Consider the following 18561-nt stretch of genomic DNA (forward strand, 5'->3'; position numbering starts at 1 on the left):
ATGGACACACCACACAACAGAAGACCAACAACTCAATAAGGCTGGCAGCTACAGTTGGGTGGTTCTGATTGTGTGAAGCTCTTCAATACCTCCTTGGCCTCCTTCTGCATTTCTCTCAGATGTAGTAAAACCATGCACAACTACACAGCTGCTATTTCCACAAGAAAAAGCATCAGCATGCCTTTCTCATATTATCAAAATTTCCAATACCACCACAATTTTTCTCCTCACATTTTTTACTAAGTTACACCTTGACTATACAAGAGACACACTTTTGAAGTATTAGATTCAGCCTTTGTTGTCTCAACAGAATTATCCCCAGTTGGTAGACTTAGTGTTATCCCAGCTGTCACCTTCAATTTTCCAGGAGAAACCAGTTCAGTATTCAGACTAGAGACATGATTCTTTTTCTTTTTAAAATCATTCCAATGCTTTCACATCTATATATCTTGACTGTTAACAGCAAAATGTAGGGATCAGTGGTCAGAGCACAGCCCAACCCATCCAGAATGGTCTTATTATCAAATCTACCTCCTGACTCACCACTCTCCTACTTTTAACAACTGCAGACTTTCACTAGGAGTTGTTCAGTCATCTTAGCATTCACCTTGCCTCCTCGCTTGAGGAAATCATTAGACTCTTTCTTGTCTTTTCTCTCACCAGTGCAGTATTTGGCTCAAAAGACTATGGACAACAACCAGAGCTTTTGTGTTGCTATTTCTCTGCTGTATTTTTCAAGTTAGAACTGGAGTTACAAGGCATCAAGGGTACAAGCCATTTAATTTAAACCTAGCCTTCATTCTTGAGTTTGAACACCTGACACTGCTTATGGTTTTTAAGTGTTTTCTGCACAATGGGCACTTCAGAAGTACTTTGAAAAATACCATAATCTCATTAGAACACCTTCAAATTTTATTTGCATCTATTGTAATTACAAAGAATATAACAATATAAATTTTCATTTAAAGTGACAACCCTTTCTAACAAACAAGGTCGTAAATTAGTGTGCACCTATTCTGACTTCGGGCAATTTTTATAGACATTTTCCTGCATGAGAATTTGTCACATTTTACAGCATTGTATTTTCTTAGTTCAATACACAGGAACAGAAATACATCTATTCCTACTTGCAGAACACTCATAAGTATTTCTGAAGTATAGAAATGCAACATTTCATTTGTTTTATTGAGAGGAAGAAAAGGAAGAACCCACCCATGGCTTTTGTCAAGTCTCATAAATACACTAATAGCCCTGATGCTTTCCTCCCTGAATTTTTTCTCTAATTAGACTTGATTTTTTTTTTCTTTACAAGGGGTAGGAAAGAATGACTATCTTGTTTACAACCTTGCAGAAGACTAGGGTAGGGAAAAAAAAAAACAAAACAACAAACCAACGACCTCAGACAAAGATGCACACTATTACAAATGCAAACAGCCATCAAATTGTCCAGTTTATTGATGGGAATTCAAAACTGATACAAAACATGCCCTCTTTGCATGTTGTGTTTTACCCTTAAAATGTTTCTGACTGTGTCAGGTAGATTGAGAATTAAGAATATACTTCGGCTTTCAGCATGTACCTTTTATAAAGGTATGACACAAAAGCCACTAGCTTACATAACATGTGGTCCCAAAATTACTTACAGACATTCTGTTTATCAAAAGACTCAGATCTCCTGCTGATCTGATGAAATAAAGGCTTAAAAATGTTTTAAGCCGTTAATAAGTATCCTATGTCAGAGTCAAGAAAGTTTATGATTTCCATTATAATCTTGGGCATAAAAAGGCAACAGTCCTAAAAAAAGCAGCCCTCCAGAACATATGGAATGTGGCAATGGATATGATGCCAATTTGTAATGATCAAGTTAAGTAAAACAGATTCTTAAAGCTATCAATGATGTGAGCAGTATCACAGCAAAACAGTTAATGAATACCACAGAACCAATCAAGTTTGAAAGTTGAGCAAATGTTGCTTCAATCAACAGATATTTGTAATGTCAAATATACCAAAACATTTTCTAAAATAAATTCCTAATGCAGAAAAATTGATTGAAAGTTTGCTCCTAGCTAACAGTACCTTTTATTTAAATTGGACCCTAAACTGATCAGACAATACATAGCCCACACTTTTGGACATTTATAATAAAAAAGCTTTTATTTTCAATTGAAACAAATGCACCATCCTGCACTTTGAAGGCTATGAGCCATAAGCATATTCCAAGGTGTATCAATGGCAACAGATTTGTTTCACCTCCACTGAGAAGTTACATAATGCACTCTTAATTGGTAAAGAAAATTTAAACTCAGCCTTCTCAAAGCTTCTGTACTGTGTTTCTTGGTTAATTGTACAAGTTCCACAGTCAGACCAAGAGCTTGCACTGTGTGCAGATATTGTAGTCAATCAATAGTATGTTTAATCGTCATCTTCCTCTTCTTCCTCTTCCTCCTCAAAACTGTCTTCAAAGCCCTCACTGTCTTCCTGGTCCTCATCACCTTCTATTGCTGTATCCCATTGTGGGTGATTTTCTGGCACTGGTTTTGCTTCATGAACTTCCAGCTGTAATTGGATAAGGAAAGAGAAGAGGGGGGGAAAAAAGTTACAGACAATAAACAGCAATTTGGGAAAACAAACAAATTCACACACACAAAACAAACAAGCAACCCACAAAAGAACAGTTTAAAAAACCAACTAAATAACAAAACAAATCTAATCCCACTCCCCAAACCAAAAACAAAACAAAGAACTGCTTCCAGAAGTAAGGCATGCCAGATTTTTCCCATTAACTGGATGAATCTAGGACTAAAGAAGGGCAGGGAAATGGGATGGCACACCTCAAGGTATAAAAAGCCATAGCCAACTGTACTGCACAAACTGAATAAACACATGCATGGGAAAGCATCTCGAATTTTAGTCCCGCTTAATCCATCATAAAACTACCACTGAACATTAGGCAGAAACCATTTCTAATTCCATCCTTCCCACTTGTTTTAAAATTAGGACAGGTTGAATTCTTATTAACAGGACTTCTGGTGTTTTAATGATCATAAGAAGTAGCTTTCAATGTAATACAAGTATATAACAGAGTCAAACATCACCTTCAATGGTTTAATCTGGTCCAATCCCATATATGAATCCGATCTTAAATAAACTGTGTACTGATAGTTTCCAGGCTTGCCCGGTGCTGGGAACTTCAGCTCTACCTACAAAAGAGATTTCATACCATTAAGTTCTTACTGCTTTCAAAAGGCACATTGAAACAAGTGCCTGAGTCCTCCAATGAACACTACTACAGAAAAATAGACAAGTTTTAATTTCTTACTAGGGATACTTCTTTGAATATCTCTGTGTAACAAAATATCTGCAGAAAAGAGCAACAATACCCAAACACAATACCTGCCATGAAAGCTGAAAAATCATCAAGTCATGAATCAATTACTTTCTTTGCTACTTAGGCCAAGTAACTACATTAAGTGCACAATTTCACCCTGCTGTATGCTAAGCCTCAAAAACCCAAACAAGTTAAAATATTTTGTCTGAAAGCTTTATCTTAACTCCGCTGTTATTTGAAATTGAAGGTAATATCTAATTTGGAAGAACAAACACATCAGGTCTTCATTTTTCAGAAAAGTGGCAGGAAGAACACTGCCAAAGGTTACAGGTTCAGCAAAGTTTATACGAGCCAAAGCTAATTAATTTGTCACAGTCTCTGCTGTACAGAAAGAGAACACTTAATATTTTTAACAATTTGAATAAATTTAGGAATTTCACTGCATATGAATACTGCTTTTCATCATCTTTTGGTATCAAGGAAAAAATAAACCAAACATATTCCAAAAGAAACTTCAAAGTCAAATTACTTTTTCTTTCTCCACTATCAATTTTCATAGTTAAAAGGCACTTCTTTTTCAAGAGTAAAAATTGTTTTCCATCTTAAGAGACAAGTATTAAAAAAATTAACATCTACATGTATTTGCATACCAGAGATACTTCAACAGAGTTTTGTAATACCCCAGAAAGAAAACTCTCCAAGTACTTTACCTCCTCTTTATCTTTTAGTGTACAGACGTGGTATGGCATACATATTAACATCTGCTCCTTCCGATCTGCAATATACAGCCACCACCATTCTTGTTTTTCCTTTCATAAAGGGGAAAAAAACAACAGTAAAAAACCACCAGCATTATAGAAGTCATAGAAAAAGACGCCCCTACTTTTCAACAGTCCATTAGGATTCACTGGTCTTTGTAATACAGACAGAAAGTTTGTGTCTGGTGGCTTTTTTAAACTCTTGGATGTGCATGAATAAAATACATGGTGTACACTGCACACTGAAAGCAAACAGGTTATGACAAGTAACTGCTGGTCTCCAAAGGCTTCAAGCCATGTATTCAACTTCAGCTACCATGTGGGACACGGAACCACCCCAAAGAATTGTGTCCACTGAGGATTAACAAGCAACTTCATGCAAGATAAAACAACATTAGGTCCTTCAACAGAAATCCAACCTGGATAAAAAGCTGAGCATAGAAAGCAAGGAAAGTGTAAAGACAGATAAAGAACTCTTTGCAGAAAAGTCTTTTTTCAGGCAAGCGTGCTCTGTCCCACTGCTTCCCTCTCCAAAAAGTGAAATTATATTTGAAAACACTGAGATTTCACTTCAAGGAAATTACTCAGTATTGTCGCCATGATAATTTTATGAAAATCATTTGCTAGGATTTTTCTCCTATTCTAGCTGAGAAGCCTTAGAAAAGAAATGTAAACAATTAACTATCTGATGGCTGTAGAATGTGGTCTGGACATTGTTTACCAATAGACTCTCTCTGAGAGTCACAACATTTTGTTACATTCCTTTCTATTCCTTTCCAGCCTTCTGAAGGATCCTTTTCTCTCTATTCTTTTTAGTATAGTTTTAATATAGCATTTTAATATAATATAATTTCAAAATATAATAAATAAGCCTTCTGAAACATGGAGTCAAGATTCTCATCTCTTCCCTCATTCTGAGACCCATGAACACAACCACACAGTATCAATCAATACTGATGTATATTTGTAAAGGATGCCCAAAAACTGCTCCCTATCACATACAGGTTTCCAAATAGCTGCAGGTCTCAAGGTTTTGCCATCGCAGATGCTAGAGCAGAGTTCCCAAATTAAATTAGTGTGGTCCTTTATACAAGACAGCAATGCTGTACAAGAATAGTGGTCTTTTCCTTCAACTTAAGTCAGAATTCTAAGACTGTGGCACAGTTCAGCAGCACAGACACAACCATTCTCAAATGGTAAAGACAGTTCTCTAACACCAACTGTTCTTCATTTAAACACTACACCTTTTTGGTTAACCCTCTGGCACTTGTTTTAGGCAAAATCCACTTTGCTTTAATAGTAGCTGAAACCTTTCTATTGTAAAAAAAATAGTTTAGTACTGCAAAACAAGTTCCTGTTCCTCTGCTTCCTTAAGCCTTTGTTTAAAACAAGTGAGAATAGTGAGGGACAAGGGGGAAGACTTCTATATGGTTATGAACAAGTATTTTAGTAGACAGGTAATAGTCACAACAGCATAATCTAACCCTTCAGGGAAAAAGGGGAATACACACATTCTTTTTAGATAACCCAAATGTTGAACTGTCTTCCAAACCAACTTTTACCCACCCCTGATGGTTTGGTAACTCATGTTCATAACAGACTGGAGTCCTAAAAAGTGCATCTTATTACAGTTACAAGTCAAAACTCCAAACCAAGGAGCCAATTTTTATTACATTTACACCAAAAACAATCAGGCAGCTGCTTCAGTGTCCCATAAAAAGCAGTTGTTTTATTTTTAATCTAACATTAGAAGGACTAAAAGAAAGGATGCAGTGAACTTTCAACACTACCAGTGAGCAACTTCTGAACTCCACACTTGGGAAGCAAATGCTGTTAATATGTAGAATTTTAAGAATTTTTGTCTCTACCGGAGGAGTTAAAAGTTCAGTAGTTTTAGATTTTTTAACACTGCAGAAGCCAGTGTTTGGTTAGCTGAGATTTAAATCATGCATGTTGAAAAATTTCAAAAGCCAAATAAACTCCTGGTTTTTTGTTTTTTTTTTGAAGTGACTAATTGTCATAGTAACTATCACAATCTCACTAAAATATTGAACCATTTACAACAGCAAGACACTCACACCAACAACTAAAACACCGATTAGCACTCCTGAGTCCCAGAACAGAGAAATGTAAAATTAACTCAACATGTTAAATACCCATTTTGGAGTGCATAAAAGCAAAAGCATCACAGTGAAGCATCAGCATTCCCTCGTGTTCTTGGAATGGGCACAGAGAACAGGACAAAAACCTATCTGTATGCTATTTAATGCCAGAATGTGTAGAATTCTAAATCCTTCTTACAACTATTCCAAGTGGTTTTCTTCAGGAAAAACCATCCCATGTGATTACAAGGCATAAGTTATTTTATCTGTAAGTTTCAACAGTAAATATATTGTCAATCTTCTTGACAGCTGTAGCAAAGAAGACTCTTAGGCAGTCAAAGTGTTTGTTTCCTAGCCAAGAGGCCTCTAGGAATAGAAAGATGAACAGTAAAAATAGTACAGATGAAAAAGAGCTACAAAAGCAAGATCCATTACAGAAATGGCTAATCCATTTTGGGCCTATGAAGACTGTGACCATAATAAAAAGGACCTGCAGTTGTGTCAATGTTATTTTTGATTTTACCAAAACATTGTGCTGACTTATTATACATTGTTCTTAAAAAAAAAATTCCTTGCCATTAAGAGTGATGGAAAGAGACAAAGATCAAAATCATCAAATGGCTTTTCACAAAAACTAGTAAAAATAACAGCCAAGTGGGGAAAAATACCAGTGCAAATGACAACCATTGATCTGAAGTTCAAAGGACCTTAATATAGAGTAAATTTTTTTTTTAATTACAGGAGTGTTCCTGACCCTGAAGTGCCATCACTTTTTTACAGAAAGGACAACTGTGCAGGACTACCATTTTCCTCTTGCTTATTGGGTGGAATTTAAATCTTATGCCTGTGAGAGTCTGGCAAACTAACAGGCAAGTGGGCAAAACGCCCTTTAACAGATGGGTGCAAGGTTTGGCATGCCAGGGATCCAGTATGTTCATGAAATTGGAACACCAAGGCCAGTTTCTACCTAAAAAATGTCAAAACTACAATCTGTGCAGTTTCTGGACGCGTGGATGTAGGAGCAGAAGATAATTCTTTAGGAACCTGCATAGATTAAAGACACATCTCTGGCAGAGTAATCAACTGCCCCAACACTTGGATGAAACAGCATTAGGCTGCCTCCTGAGAACAAGTATTATTATGCTCAGCTACTAGTCAAACATCTTCAAAATCTGGAACACAGCATTTTATCTCTAATTTTTTATCTCTGAACTGGCCATGACCACAGTACAAATAATAGTCTAAATAACAGATGAGAAAAAAACCCAAAACAGAGTATGATGGTTTTTGTTCCTCAGATGTTGCAGATTAACTCTATCTGAATCTGCTCCAACTGCAGCTACAGGACAAAGTACAGCTGCATTCAACTTTCATTAAATCAGGGAAGAGAAGTTGGAAAATTTACAACTGCAGTACCATGAGAGGATATGTGTGTATCTTTTAAGTTCAAGCATTCAGATCAGCTCTAGATTTCTTTTTAGCAGCAAGCTGTATTTAGGTTTTTTATCACAAAACCCATATGTAACTCAGTTACACACAGCTGAAGCTTATGCAGCTCCATACAGAGTAAGTATAAGCAAAGTCTCTGAAAGGACCCTCACTTCAGTAAAAGAGAAATACAAATATTCAGCATCCCTGAGGCACTGGGCATGGCACTTACTGTCTGTGAGCTTCAACTGATGACCAAAGCCAGCTGCCTTCACAGCAAGGAGGTATTAAGACTCTGCAGCACATTTGCCATGATCTAAGCAGCCAGAAGAGCAGAATGCCAGCACACCTTTTTACACTATGCTGGTGTACTGGTGGAAGCTGTACTGAGAGATGGGAGTGCACCCAACTGTCAGGAAAATACAGCTTCAAGTTCAGCCATCACAAAACTAGATGTCAGCTACAGCCTTGAGGAAAACAATTTATTTGCCTTATTGATGATAGCACAACAACAGAGAAGAGATCCTAGATTAGTTCCTTAGTCAGACTGCAAGGAAGGAAAGGAATTGATTAGCCATTTCTTGAACCACTGGCCAAGAAAGAAAATGTGGCCAAATACTACTTCCTCCTGGTTCCAGTCAGGTTACTCCAAGGACCTAACTTATCTGCTCAGAACACAAACCCTCCATTTGGAAAAATCTCCTCTTTTTCAAGGTTCCACTGCTGTTAAGGGCTTCTCAGACAAGTGAGTGGCTAGCTGTTAGTGCAAGTAACAGCTGATATATCAGGTAATACTTTCAACACCAAAGGCTGCTGTAAACACACCTCAGCCTATACTGAGTCACCACTCTCAAATATATAATTTCCTCTGACACTGATCCACAGTAGAACTTGTACTTTTGAACTCTACAGGAAAGACTGTTCCACAGTTGGCTTCTGCCACTTCCAGACTACACTGTGGTGAAAAGAGACAGTTTTGCCAACCAACCCCATCTTCCACAGCTGCACACTGTGCTGCCATCACATTGCTGCACTGAGAATTAAGCCAATCAGTAAGCCAAAATTATCTGCTGATCCAAACGACCCCCAAACTCTCATGTGATTACCCATAACATAGGAGGGGTCAGGACCTCCCCCAGTCATAGGCACTTGCAGTTAGAGGTAGAGTTAAAAACACCCAAATGTTCCACCTTCAGTTTTATACAGATTTGCAAGTCTCTGGGAGCTGAGTAGAAAGCATAATGAAGAAAAAGGTTTTAGAAAAGTACCTGAAAGTGCTTAATTTTTTTAAGACTTTATAAAATTCATACTAACTTTTTCCCAGGCATTAAAAAAGTCCAATATTTACATTAAAAATATAAATGGATCAATTAATTTGTATTATTATTATTTTTCATGTTTCACAACTGTAATGGTTTTTTATAACTGACCTCAGGAAAAAAAAGACTGTAAACAGGATGTGTTATCTTTGACTTCGTTTCAAGAAGGGCTCGCTCCTTTCTCTGTATACTTTGCTGTAATTCTTGCCACTCCTGTCAAAGAAAAGGTTAAAGAATTACTGTGCACTAATCATCTGTTGCATGAAAAAGACAGAAAATGGTCCATGAAAATGGTACATGTGACTAGTTCTCATTCAATACTGAACATTATAAAGGGAAAAAGCAAATCCATGGGGTTTGCACACATTCTTCAAAATTCAGTTCTACAACACTACCTATAAATACTCTCTACCTCAGCCATAGGACTCCTGATTTGATGATTCCTTTCCCATCAGAAGCTTAATCTCACCCTGTAGGGGCCATTCAGCTATCACTTAAGCCTTTTATTGTAAGACTTGTGGTGCAGAAATCATCTACCACCACAACGTTTTACTCTGTTACAGTATTACAGTTTCAGACACATAACCTGACAGTTACTAGCATTTAGTGAGCACCTGTACAAGTTTGTTCAACTTCTGCATGCTTAGTATGCACTTAGCAGCATGCAACAGCCACTGCCTGTAAAGAACACATTTCAAAGAAGAGACTTTAAGCCACAAATCTGCAGCAGATAGCAATCAAATTAAGCTGAAATATTTTTTCTCCTTCAGTTTAGCCATTTTCTCATGTAATTTCTAAATTTTCTGACCATGCTGAAAAGACTCTACTCATTCTGGAACAAACTTGCAATGACAAAGCTCTTATACCAAAATGAGGTCTGAAAACCTCTGGAGAACCGGTATTACTCCTTCATCCTAGTGTTGCCTAGCCTGAGGGGATGCTAGAGGATTAAAATGCATTTTCTCTCAACCCCAGAGGCAACATTACCCTTCAAGAAAAAGTAAGACTTACAGCTTCATCATCTTTGTTTTGCTTCTCGTCTTGTTCTCTGTCAGAGTCCCTGTCACTTCCATCATCTTTTTCACTTTGAGAGTCCCTGTTTGTTTCTTCTTCTTCAGATTCACTTCCTTTATCAGAGACCTCCTCCTCCTCTTCCTTGACAACGACTTCCTAATGGGAAAGAGAAATAAAAACCCAACACCTCTAACTTAGTTTGTCTGCATTACAGTAGTACACAGAATTCACAGTGCCTGCCTTAAGGTTGGGCAACACAATCTACTTTTGCTCTTCTTTTGTCACAGTGAAGATTAATCCTTTCCACCTCATTCACTAAGAGGAGGACAGAAGTCATTTTCCTTCTCCATATGGCCCTCACAACAGGAACAGAAAAACATTATTTGATTCCCAGACTGAATGTCCCATCTCTGCAAGTGTTCAAGGCCAGACTGGATGGGGCCCTGGGCAAACTCATCCAGTGAGTGGCACAGCCGCCCACGGCAGAGGGGTTGGAATTAAATGCTCTTCAAGCCAAATGATCTTTCAACCCAAACTATTCTATAACTCTGGGCCTGCAATTCATGAAATCTTAAGAAAATTACAGAGAACGTAAGAAAGTACCTACAGCATAGCCTATGAGGTGGAGAAGACACCATGTAGTGGGAGCATAAATTTACTAAAGCTACTTAATTTACTAGAACAAAGTCTCATTTCAGTTTTTATCTTTAAAGTAGAAATTACAGAACAATTCACCTCCAAGAAGGTAGCATAACAAGAACAAATAGTAAGAAGGGACTATGAAACCAAATTTTTTTAATAGTTGAGCAGAACTTTCAGCAGCCACTGCAAACATTACCATGGTAGTTCCCTGATTTACTTCACCAGATATTGTTAAAGCAGAGAAAACAATTGCTATTTTAGAAGACACACTTCACAAAAGCATAAACTAAAACATAAGAGACAGATACAAACCCCCCCCCAGACTACAAAAGTGACAAACTGAATAAAATTATAAATAACATTGAATCTATGAGCTACCCCATTAGCTTGTTTTTGCTTCTGCTGTTTCTGTGGTTGCAATGAAGGTGGCACGGGTTTCTTTTTCAATGGCTTCTTTTTCTTTGATTTTGAAGCTTTCTTGGTTCCTTTATTCTTTTGTTGCCATCCTTTGCTCTTAGCCTTGCTGGCATCTCCTTGCTGCAGGAAAGAAGTATTAAAATATTTATTCTGTTCATAAAATTTCAGTCATTCAACTGCACTTTAAGTGTTTTAAGCTGAGAACCACTATTACAAAGCAAAGTTCAAAGGACACTTCAGTAGGCATTTCTAAAAAAAATGCTTGAGAAGTGCACAATTAGCAATTCAAGATCTGAAAGAAAGTTCTCTTTAATTAGCAAGAGGAACATTCACTCTTCACTTACCCCATCTTCTGTTGGTTGCTCTTCTGCTGCACATATAGACTGTTCCTTTTCAAACACTTCCTGGTTAGAGAAAAATGTGAAAACTACTAATGCTTCTGTACCAAGAGTAAATTATTATTTTATATTTGAACTTAAACTAAATCACCTTAATCAGGTCTGAATATTTTACTCCTAGTAAATTATTTTATCAGCGACAGACACAACTGGGGATGAACAGATCAAAATTAAACACTAGTTCAAACATTTGGTCTCAGATTTTTCCATCGCTTGTATTATAAAGAAATTTAATAGCAACATGTCACCTTGTTCCAAAGAATCTACTTGTTTTATGAAGCACAGAAATCCTATATCACAAAAGCAAGCAGTAGTAAAATGCTAATTCTGCTCCAGTTGTCAGAACATTAAAAACTTCAACAGCTGCTCTGCTACTCAGGGACACAAAACAACAAATCAAACCAGAAATGTGAAAAGTTAAGACACAACACAATGTCAGTATACTGTAGACTGTGACACCTCTCTGTAAATGGATATTTTGAATGTGTTTCCTTCTTCAAAATATACTAAAGGCCATTAAAAAAAACCAAACCCAACCCAACAAAACACCAAGGAGATGTTGTATATAAAGACAGCAAATAGGAAATACCACCACCAAGAAAGGATGCTTCATACAAAAGGCTAGCTCTTGGTTTACAGTCATGTGTTTCTATGCCAGACTGCCTAGTGGAGGTCACAAAGGAAACATCTTAAATGAATCTTCTATATGCTGTTAAAACATTTTAATTTCTAAGCACAGTTCAATATCTTCATAATTTTCAGTTTCCTTTGCAATTTCCTTTTTGCAATTCCAGCACAGTGATACAGTGCTTTTGTTTTCTACCTACTGCACGCTCGGCTACCACAGCATGAGCACATGGATCTTACAGATACAGACTTTCTGCTGAACTGCCTTCAGTAGTCTGATCTCACCTGCAATACTGAGATATAATTCAGACCTTCTGTTTACTTAGACAATTATGTCATTAGAACAGATGGAAAAATTGACACTGTAGTCTTTGACATGTCAAAGCTTGTTTAGGTTCTGTGTATTAAAGATCTTTGTTAAAAGAAAGCCATTAATGCGTTTTAAGCTGGAAAATGAGCATAAGTCAGAAGTCTAACTGCTAGGGTATAGCATTGTTTTGGTTATGCACAGTTTCCTACACAGCAGTCCCTGCTCTTCATGTGACACTGGTGTACCTCCTTTATATTAAGTTACGCATATTCTGCATTCTGCTGGACTTTGTTTCTTTCATAAAAGTGTCTACAACACCCAAGAGATTTGTAACGTTATCAGCCCACATAAAGCAAAAGCAAACACTGTCCTGAGGACTTGAGTGAATATTTTATTTTAGTTCAAGAATAAGTTTCTGAATGTCTCCTTTCCTTGCTGTTTACAAACCTCAGAGCAGTATCACTTGCCATATTCTTTTACCGTTCCCTAGACAACTGCAATGGGTCAGACTGAACTTTGATTTTATTCCAGGAAAGCTTTCTTATTCACAAACAAAACCATAAGGACGGATTAAGAGCACAAGTTCTCAATTTCAAATCTTAACCTCACAGTTAGGTTTACAAAACAACCAGAAATGCCTTTTTACTAGTGTACACCCACAGCTACCACAAAAGAACAAGTATTCTTAATACTTACTGCCATGGTTTGTCTTGTTAGTGTGACCAGAACAGTGACAAGAGAACCCACTGTGATGTTGTTGCTGTCTTCATCATCCAATACTAGTGCAAAAAGAAAAACAACACATCTATTAGACTTTTTTAAAGCATTTTTCTCCATTAAACATTGCTTCTGTTACTTCTAAACATAAGCATTCAAATTCCAGAATTTTTCACAAAAAATAATTTCAAAGTACTATTTAATAACTCTCTTACAACTCCAAATATACTATCAGAACAAGAGCTGGTAATTCAGCAACCTATAAAACTGCAACAATGAGTTTGAAATTTTAATTGCAGGAAAGTTAGAAAACTCAAAGTTATAGCTGCTGTGGGAACCATAACCCTGTAATATTGTGCATTATATATTAAAGCATAAAACTTCAGAAACATGAAATATCACACATGACCAGAGGGACCCTGTTATATTTGTTCTGGGAATCATAATTTTCATTTTCCTGACTTTCATATTATTAACAACTCAATTTCAGTGTCACATTAACAATCATACATTTAATTATTTTTTAAGGAGAAGGCAAAGGAAAATAAAAGAACAGCAATGATTAGTTTAACTGAAACATCAAACAAACCCCACAGGGGAGCCACTGAGGAGTTTATACCTCCAACCTATAAAATGGATAACATCTCAGGTAGGAGAGGAATAGAGTTTTATTCCAGTGTAGACATTTTATTTATTCCCCTCCAGTCCCTCCCTGTGAAAGCAGTTTTACTATTCACTTGTCTTACATATATATTTTATATAATGGCAATACTCAGCTAAACAGAAAAGCATCTGCATGGTTTAATCCTCCACACCACACCTGAGTGCAGCTGTGTGACAAATGAAGACTACAGGCAGGAAAATTTTTGTCAAAATACGGGGAGGTACTTTAAGACTGAATTTTAAGCAGATCTCAACAAGACTGTATGCAACCCTAAGCTACAACAGCATAGAATTTTCTATTTATTTGTTAAAAAAAACCTAACAAACGACACAAATAACATTCAGAAACACTGATATGGACAGAAATTTGCTTCCTTAACATGTATTTCTTCTAACATTTGCTTCTCACAGGGGACTACACATAAGCCAAATTACAATCAGGCTCCCCAAAGAAAGCCTATCACATTTTGAATGCAATCATTGCTATCACAATGAAAATATAAACCAGAAACAAGAATTAGAACAAACTTTCAAATATCACACATTTACTAGCACTGGTCTTCTACAAAGAAAAGGAGACCAGAAAACCAATTCAGTTCCCACTGCAAAGCTGTCTAACACAAACTGCTTACAATATACCAAATCTTCAGAGAGGGAGAGCATTATACATCCACTGAAATAGTGCACACAAAACATAGCTAAGCATAGCTTGGGCAAATTCTGCCAGATATAAAAACTACACCAGTATTATCACAAAGAGACCCCAAAGGAACCTCACAAATGCTGAAGAAAGGAACCTGCACGCTGAAGAAAGCTAAGCATAAATTCTGGAATAAGTGTAACTGTTTAAGATACCTAATAAAAGTGGTATTTCAACCAAAATTCCACATTGCTCATGAAATATTAAAACTGAAAGACAAAATTTCAGATAAGCCCCTGTATGAGAAACTACTGCTAGCTTGGGAATACATGGAATATTTCAATGTACTTTATCTCCTCAGATTGTAACTCTCATGTATAAAACCCCACCACTCCAAAGAAGTATGGAATTTCCAGGTCACACAGATAGCAGTGAGTTGTGTTTCAGCATCCTGCAAAAGCTTACTGCCAACAGACTATCAAAATGTCAGAAGAGTGACATACACAGAACAAAAGGACCTCCCACTCACCCTGTGGTTTTATGTCCATAGTGACATGTGGAAAGCTGCCAAGGACAGCCATAACTTCTTCATATTTCTTATCTTCTAGAAAGTGCAATAAATTGCGACGATCTGAGCCTTTCAAACTCACCAAATCCTGAATACTTTTGATTTTATACTGAAAAAAAGAAGAAAGGAAGTCCCATGGTAGCACAGAACACAGTCCACAAATCAGCTCTTTATAATACATCACTGTCCCCACGTTACCAATACATACACACCATTACATTTGTTCTTATAAAAAACCCCACACTTTAGGAAACTAGAAAGTGTATGTTTTGAGAAACAAAAAACCGAAGAGGTTGCACTCAAACCCACTAAACAGAACTGCTTTGAACACTGGTGTGTTCCTTAGTACGTCACCCCTTAGAAATGGTTCTTTATAGTTTCTCATAAAATTGTTATTTCAGCCAGCTTTTTCAGAAAGCTGAGCTAAGAAATCTGACTAATAGGGGGTTTTATTTAGATAGAATACTTCAGTGCTTTCAGATTTACATTAGCAGAAACTACCAAATACAAGTTTACGGGGTTTTTTTGTACTGAACTGCAAACAAATCCAAATTCACTCCTTCTAAGATTTGCAGAGCAGAGCTAAAAGGATAAAACAAACACAAATTTGAATATTTGATTACCTCACCATTATAAATTAAAACCTTTACTTTATTAAAGACAATATCATGCATCCAGACAGACTGATCATACTGCCAATATAGAACACTATTTTTGAAGAACTCAATGCATGTCATCCTGTGACATTAGCCTAAAAAACTGGGGTTTTCCCCCCCTCTTCCATGGCAAACAGAGGTGGGATTATAACATAGCCAAATTATTTGGTTTTTTACTTAGTTACAATGCACATGTCAAAAAATACATCTAAAATTGCTTATTTTCTCATATGTTCTCTGTAGTTTAAGACTGGATTTAAAAAGTAAGTCTTTAATGATACCTGTAAGAGAATCTTTTACTTTATCCAAAGGATATGACTACTTGAATATTTCATGAACAAGCATCTTCAGAGAGGATTTAAAAAATGCAGTACCTAGAAATTCTCGGTCTTGACACTAACAGAGAAGCACTTAAATACCCCCTAAGGCTGTACTTAAAGTGAAACAAAAATTCCATCAGATAAAAAGAATATTTTCAAGATTCATCCAAATTAAACACTGTAAGAAAATTATCAGCAAAGTCAACAGCTTCTAGTAGAAGCAAAAGGCTGTTTTACTGTTTCTGGCATTCCCAGAAGATACACTAGACTCAAATGAACAAGCAGGTTGAAATGCAGAGACAACTGGTGAAACAGAGTGAAGAAACACATGCAGGTATTCAGACAAGACTATTCTTTTTCATCCTTAAATTCTACAAATCCCAACACTTACCCAACTTACAGTTACATAACAAAAGCTTTATGAGACATACTCTTTCACACGAAGGATCACAAAACCTGAAATGCCTCCCACAGTTATTGATTTTTTTTCTTTTATGAACTCCCCTGTGTAAGCTTCCAAATATATTTTCTAACAAAGTACATTAAGAACAATGGAAAGCCAAACAAGTCCCCCACTCCCCAGGAAAAAAGTCTCAGTAGGATATTCCAGACACATTCTGGAAGAATATTAAATAGGAGATAGAAACTGTTTCTGTTGTTTCTTAGGTCAACACAGACTGATCTTTAACACTTATTTACACTTAACAGATCTCCGATCCTAATTCCCACCTCCTGAGATGGACTTTTAAAAAACCAAAAGCAGATAGAACATCTAGAAAGTATTGTATTGAGTTCCTTAAAAATAAATCTATTTTTATTCTCTTAGCTAATTCATGACCTTGCTTCCTTAGCCACAAATAGGTAAAAGAAGTAGCAGATAACATTTTAAGAGGTTACCAAGTATCATCTGTATTTTTATACCTTTTTATGATTGGAAACTCTTCTCAGATTGTCCTCTTCAATGTGAGGCAACTGTAAAAGGGGAGACTTGAACTGCTGAAGTCCCTGGACTGTCATCTGGGAAAGCTTCATACAATTTTCCAAAGATCCCAAAGATGGAGCACGGAACTCCCTTTCTTGGGGAGAATGAAACAAACAACATAATTTTTAATTTTTTTTCTTCTCACACTTTTCCAGTGTATATCTGTATTACAGAAAACCTTATTTACAGTCCACCAAGCAAAAGGAGACATCTTAAAATGTTCAGTATAATTAAGTAAGCAGATTTTTACTCTTACTCCAGCCACACAGACCAGCAGACATTTTCCTCCCTCTGTTTAGGATGTCACAGCTGAACACTAACATTGTCTGACAGGACAACTGCACAATGTATCTATGTAATTATTATAGACAAAAATTTCACCAATTCAATTTTAAAAAATGCAGCATCAAAACAAAGTTATTTTATATTTGTATGTTTTATGCATGTGTGTATATAATAACATTAATCTTTTACAATACATTATTTATAATATTTCCATCTTGAGAAATTAACATATAGGTAGCAGCCTATCACATTCAAGAAGAAAACTATATTTGTAATTTAAGCTAAGCAGAGCATATTATGTTAGAAGGCAATAAGAAGAGCTGTAAAAATATCAAATGCATTACTTTTATAAATAAACTTATTGGTTAAAAGGGGTGTCATTTGACTTTTTAAATAGAATTTACCTATAATTATTTTCATATTTTAATGTACAAAAAGACCTGCACTCATAATTAAAATGATTATAAAGTAGACAAGGAGAAATAAGTCTTAGCCAGAACAGAGCAAAAGAAAACAAAAACCAAAAAAAACCTCACTTAGTAATTATTAATACTCATCACATCTGCAAAGAAATGAAAAAGCAAAGCAGACACAAACTGCAATATAACTTTGCATGAAAACCATTAATTCATAAATAAAACTTCTCATAAACCCTGTTTAGAGAACTAATTTCAGACCACTTCTTATCTCGCTGCAGATTTCTAAGCAGCTACGAGGGCATAGTAACTGCACATGGAAGGTCACTGCTGCCTCTGCTTCAGCTGCCCCTCTCCTCTTCAAATTGTCTCTTACTTCACTAATTACACCTAGCTACAAATTACACCAAGCTGTAAGTAACACCAGCTATCATATCAAATTACATAGAAGGACGTGTGACAATTATATGCAATGCAAAGAGAAATAAAAGACACAAATGGAACTACCTGGCTAGACACACAGGTAACTAAGATGTAACTTCGACCTTAAAAAAAATAAATAAATCCTGTGACTTTCCTCAGCAGCAGCCAAAAAAGTTACAGGGGAGGTGGAAGCTGAGTAAGATGGAAAGTAAATGTAGTGTTACTTGGTTGGGACATTAATCTTTCCATTACTACTTTTTTTTTTTTTAAGTTAAAAAAAAACACTGCAAACCAAGTCAATAAAAGAATCTTAAATAATTTCTGACAAACTGTCTTTTGCAGGAAATTCACCTAGAGCTTTGAGACCACAGAGCACCAGTCAGAGTAGAAAATATTCTCTTTTTTAAAGGCTTGACTCATCATCCATATGACAGTACAAAAATATTTTAAAGTTAGAAAGTATGATCTTGGTTTCCTGAAAAGAACACCGGTCTTTATGTTCCCTGAGAGTGGACATGAGGACAGCATAGCTTTTAACATCCCCCAAA

At 36.3% G+C, this 18561-nt stretch overlaps 1 protein-coding gene across 4 annotated transcripts in view; it reads right to left on the reverse strand.

The window, feature by feature from the left end:
* Positions 1 to 891: 891 nt before the first annotated feature.
* SEC63 (SEC63 homolog, protein translocation regulator) overlaps positions 892 to 18561 on the reverse strand; it is a 54541-nt gene continuing 36871 nt past the window's right edge. For all 4 annotated transcript variants that reach the window (XM_064412850.1, XM_064412852.1, XM_064412853.1 and 1 more), the window contains 10 exons: positions 16829 to 16983; positions 14893 to 15040; positions 13040 to 13122; positions 11353 to 11412; positions 10970 to 11128; positions 9947 to 10105; positions 9047 to 9148; positions 4039 to 4137; positions 3096 to 3200; positions 892 to 2556 (listed from right to left, as the gene is read on the reverse strand). In XM_064412850.1, coding sequence (XP_064268920.1) covers positions 2413 to 2556; positions 3096 to 3200; positions 4039 to 4137; positions 9047 to 9148; positions 9947 to 10105; positions 10970 to 11128; positions 11353 to 11412; positions 13040 to 13122; positions 14893 to 15040; positions 16829 to 16983 — 1214 coding nt within the window. In that variant the 3' untranslated portion in view covers positions 892 to 2412. The remainder of the gene's footprint in view (positions 2557 to 3095; positions 3201 to 4038; positions 4138 to 9046; positions 9149 to 9946; positions 10106 to 10969; positions 11129 to 11352; positions 11413 to 13039; positions 13123 to 14892; positions 15041 to 16828; positions 16984 to 18561) is intronic.

The sequence above is a fragment of the Passer domesticus genome, chromosome 3 (genome assembly GCF_036417665.1).
Source record: "Passer domesticus isolate bPasDom1 chromosome 3, bPasDom1.hap1, whole genome shotgun sequence".
NCBI classification, from domain to species: domain Eukaryota; kingdom Metazoa; phylum Chordata; class Aves; order Passeriformes; family Passeridae; genus Passer; species Passer domesticus.